The sequence below is a fragment of the Abramis brama genome, assembly GCF_963993115.1.
Source record: "Abramis brama genome assembly, chromosome: 17".
NCBI classification, from domain to species: Eukaryota; Metazoa; Chordata; class Actinopteri; order Cypriniformes; family Leuciscidae; genus Abramis; species Abramis brama.
Window position 1 is genome coordinate 12,059,994 of NC_139979.1, and position 5,145 is coordinate 12,065,138.

A 5,145-nucleotide genomic window follows, 5' to 3' on the forward strand; every position below is an offset into this window, starting at 1 on the left:
ACTCTGGCCCCTGAGACTCATTCCACACACATTCATTCATGGTTTACTATGCCTATTTATACCACAGTGGTAAGTCATTTTTAGTTGCACATTTGGAAAACTGCAGAACTTAGTTTTAACAATAAAAATATATACCCTTTTACTCTAAATAATTTAATTATCTTGGTGCCACACATTCTCTTTCCAGGTAGTATCACTTTTCAGTTCCACAGGTAAAAAAGAGCCAATCTCCCAAAAGCTCTTCTTCACGTAGACACACCTGTGCCACCTTTGCCCTGAATCCAGGTGGGCTAAAACCTGACAGGTAGCAATGACAGTATCTCTTTCCTCATCTTTCTGTCTCATTTTCCTCTTTCTACAACTGGTCAATAGATATAACAGGTTAGAAATATCTGTATGCTTTGGTAAGAATCTGTATGATTTGGACTATAGACTGTAAAGATTTGGGAATAGGTTTCCATTTTAGGAAGCTAATTATAGTAGAGGAAAGGCCAAAAGACAGCCTATTAAAAAAAAATGGTCTCACTTCTAACATTTTTTTTTTAAGACCAGCAGATATTATTTGAAACTTTTTTTTAGAGATAGGTGTCGGCATGTGATTAAAAGAAGCACATATTTTGGGAACCAATGGATTATTATTAGGCTGATTTTTGAAGAGGATTGGAAAATTGAACAACGAACCCTAGCACCGCAGCTCGTGCATTTACTCTTTACGTCGTTAGGGGGCGCTTGGGAATCACTGTTTCCTCATAACTTCTCTTCCAATGCGATGCCTGAATAAGTGGACACTCACAGCTTGTATCACATATAGGCTACTATAGCAAAACAGAAATGTTAGTTGTCTAAGATAAATTGGGAGAAAAAAAAGAGAAGAAACCAAGGTATAAGAACTTTGTCACTTATGTTTATTTTTTTGGCTAACAAACATTTTCTCTGTTAGTAGCCTACTGAGCTTTGACTACTGGCAAAGCTTGTTTAGGATGCTGAGCTTAACTTAACTGTACTAAAATTGTTCTTTAAAATTCCATTATTTGTATAAATGATTTTTACTTCATAAACTAAGTAATTTATACTTAATAAAAGTTGCTTTTTGCAGGCTAGGCTATAACCTACGTTATCTAAGCACCTAAAATTCACTCGCGAACGGAGAGCCGGGGGGAAACGAATAAAAATAAAATAGTCAATGATAAAATGGGCAAATATTTACATACCCCACGACACTTTATAAATATTGTTAACAACAAATTTTTATATCTACCATTTTAAAAGATGACAATGTAATTTTCCGTGACAACTTTCTTGCTCTTTAGGCTGCTCTTCTCTAACAAATAACGTCCCATTTTAATCCGGGATTTCTTATGAGTGCTTTCAGTTTCAAGCAGCATCCTGAACTTTGATTATTCTCAAGCCGTTATTAAAACTTATTAATCAGGAGAAATATATATTACAGAAAACTATAACGATTAATGAGAGGCAGCAACAGTCACGATGAACTGAGAGTCTATAAGGAAAATCAGCACCATAAACGAATAATAGAAGATGCTTTAGAAGATGCTTAGCCTATAGGAGAAGTAAGAACCTTCTTAAAGACTTTGAATTTTGATTTGCGAGTCACGGATCAACAAACTATCACAGTAAATTCCCAAATCTTGGCTCATGTGAAATCAAACGAGTTTGCCCATGTCCGTTTGTAAATTTTTCATAGAAAATAGTCAAGATTGCTTTAGATAGCTAATTGGTTTTTAGATAAATTTGCATGGTCAGTAGCCTATATAATCTTGGTGTTCTAAAAAATATTTTTCACAATCTAATGGGTTTTTAAAACAACCAGAAAATGTTACCTTTTAAAATGCATAAACCATAGAGCATAGTAAATAATAAACTGGATGAAATATATGGTGTTGGTATTAGAATTAAATTTTTGACGTATAAATGCACTATTATAGACTTAATTGTGCGGTAATGTTATAGTGTCCTCTTACGCAGACTGTACAGTTTTATTAATCGAATTTTTAATGATATCTTAATAGAGCGAAAGCGAAATTTCAACATTTATAGCTCACAAAACATAATTTAAAATGTGTTTTTTTTAAACTATAGCCTATATGATTGTCCATGTTAAAACGTTGTACCTTGTGTAAAATATTTTTATTTAATCGTGCATTATCAAAAAAAAGAAAGAAAAAAAAAGTATATGATCAAAGCGTGATTCCGTGCATTGATTTAAACACATCAACCAACTTGAACGCTTTTGAGGTTTGAATCGCAACAAACAGAATCTTGAGAGGGATTTCATGAAACCTTATTTCGTTCCCCATCACCATGATAGGCGTGAAAATGTGCTTCAAAAAAGACAGAAGTCGTGTTCTTGTATATATGTTTTATGTAAGTAATAAAATATTACTATAACATAAATATAAACGTGACTTTGCAGTCTACATGTCGCAATCAACATACAACCAATGTAGTAAACAAAACATTTGTAATCCACTGCAACATAATCAACAGAGCCGAACAAAAAAAGCTCCAAACACACGTAGGAAATAAATATATAGATATATAAATGGTCATAAATGAAATATTAAAATATCTTCTTGGAATTAGTAAGTGTACAAAACTGCCCAGAAAACAAAACAAAACAAAACGAACCCAGAACAAATACATATGTTTACATATTCGACATATTTACATATTGGAAATAATCCTGACAACTATTTATTTAAAATCTTTTCTCTTGTAATTTATTTTTATTTTTATTACTTTTTTGGAAAAGGTTGTATATTCACACTGTTCAAATAACATTTCAGAAATGAACACCTGCTGTCCAATGAAAAATGCCAGACCTTGAGAAACGACACGAAACGTTACCAGCCTTTTTTTTTTTTACCCCAATCCTGAAAAGAAGTCCCGAAAACACATCCCTTATTCACTAAAACAACTACTTTTCTCCATGTCCAAGCTCATGAGTAGGATGTAAAATTTAAGTAACATAAACTAAACGGACACAGCTGACATAGAGAGTGTCAATAGTTGGCCAATAATCAAGAAGAACTAAGAGTACAGCACGATTTTTGGGCACTGAAAATTACCTGAGATATTTCTTTCTTTTTCATTTTGACTCATCACTCTCAATATGTTTCGCTGGAGCAGACTTAGGAAAGAGTGCCGGTTCAAAATAACACGAAATTGGAAAAGAAAATTGTAAACAAGTAAAGCATTAATGTCGTATACCTCGAACAAATACAATGTAAAACAAAACAAAACAAAACAAAACAAAACAAACATGAAAAGAAATTAAAATAACATTATTATAAGTGCCTCATGCAAAGAGGGAAAAATGAGAGCATGTAGAACTCAAAAATGACTAAATATTGTTTCAGACAGTGTATTCATGTTGCCATTTTAACGTCTCTGCATCTTTAGACGATATCAGGTGCTAAGAATTGATCATTGTAAACAGTTCCTGCACTTGTTTGTATTGAAGGTTTTGACCAAGTGCCTGTTGTTTTCCATCACGAATTTCATCTGTCTTTGTTGAAATTATAGTAAAATACTCGCTAGACAGAAAAAAAGATCTTAGCGTTAAAACATTCAAAATAAAGTAAACGACACAAATAATACAGATAATCATTGTAATAATTAATCTGGTTAATCGCTTTAACAAAATCACTGTCCTCTCTCCTTTGTCCAAGGAGACATTGCCCTTTTCGTGGCTCGTAGCTCCCTTTTTTTTCGGCGGTGAAAGAATCGAATTTTTCCAGAGTGGCACAAACGATACGATTTTCGTAAACACTGGTACTGATTTGATAAATGCACGCGATGCGGACGCGGTACTTAATGCATTTTCACGTTATTCAGAATTAGTGGCGTCCCGTATAAGTTGTCCGGTCACTGTCAGCGAACTCTTCCCAAACTTTCTGTCTCTGATGTCTTGGGATATACAAAGGAGATAAACAAAATCCATTGTAGTTTATTTTGAAACAAGGACCTGTTTATGCTAGCAGTCACTGGACAGGACTCTGTAGTGTGTGGTGTAGAGGGGGTGTCTCCGCTTGCGAGTATACGTCCTCCATGGATGGATGAGGGACCCCCACCGGTGTCATTCTTTTCTCTTTCTGTCTTCTGTTGCAAAACCACACACGCACAACCTCTTTTTCCAACTGCAGAGTGCCAGCTAAAGAGGTGATTTCGTGGGCGGAGGGCTTGGGGCACTTTAAGAAATGGTTTTCCAGTGCCCCTTTCACTCCGACTTCGATGGAGGTCCTCTTCTTTCGTTTCCGGCCCTGTGCTGCAATCTTGTCCAAATTCGTTGGGCTGCCAGTGTTTGAATCTGTCTCCTCGAGCCATTTGTTAAGCAGAGGTTTAAGTTTGCACATGTTCTTGAAACTCAGTTGCAGAGCCTCAAATCTACAGATGGTGGTCTGGGAAAAGACGTTTCCGTAGAGCGTGCCCAGCGCTAAGCCCACGTCCGCCTGCGTAAAACCAAGTTTGATGCGCCTCTGCTTGAACTGTTTGGCGAACTGCTCCAGGTCGTCGGAGCTGGGGGCGTCTTCGTCCGAGTGGTCCTGATGGTGGCTGAACGGCTGCTGGGGCGACTCCATCTGGTTGTCGTGGCTACCCGCGTCGTCGTGGAGCGGGTCCCGCAAGCCGTGGTGCAGCGACGGCTGTGGGCTTAACATAGTGTAGCCCGTCTGCGAATAGACCAGCGACTGGTGACCATTGGAGGCGGGAGAGAGCGGGGATAAGTGGTGTGTTGTGGTCGGCGCCCATGAACCGTGGTGGCTGTTTTGCGTCGGCTGGTGGACCAGGTGCGATCTGTGGTAGCCGTTCCCCAGGTCTTCTCTGCTCTGCACGCTGGCTTTGTTGTGCTCCGCTTGTCCGATGTGGGTGCCGCTGGTCCAATCGGTGTTGGAGGTTGGCAGCCACTGGTGGTGCGTTAGGCTCATCGGATGTCCCGTGTTGGTCGCTAGCCCTTGTAAGTACTCGTGGTGCATCATTTTCTGCACCTCTCTATAGGTCGTCCCCTGGTGCATCCTGTCCGAATCCGGATGCATTAGCGGGTTCGAAGGCAATGAGTTATTCCGCGGAATATACTGAGCTGTTGTCGCCATGGCTCCGACTTAGAAAACTGACAAGCACTTCGGA

At 38.4% G+C, this 5,145-nt stretch overlaps 1 protein-coding gene across 1 annotated transcript; it reads right to left on the minus strand.

Moving 5' to 3' along the window:
- Positions 1-2,365: 2,365 nt before the first annotated feature.
- pou3f1 (POU class 3 homeobox 1) lies at positions 2,366-5,145 on the minus strand. Its single transcript, XM_084089938.1, has one exon. The coding sequence runs from the start codon at positions 5,109-5,111 to the stop codon at positions 4,005-4,007; it is 1,107 nt and encodes a 368-aa protein (XP_083946064.1). The 5' UTR covers positions 5,112-5,145; the 3' UTR covers positions 2,366-4,004.

Bases quoted from the DNA above. Each gene is read 5' to 3' on its own strand.
- pou3f1 (XM_084089938.1), bottom strand. From the start codon at position 5,111: ATGGCGACAACAGCTCAGTATATTCCGCGGAATAACTCATTGCCTTCG.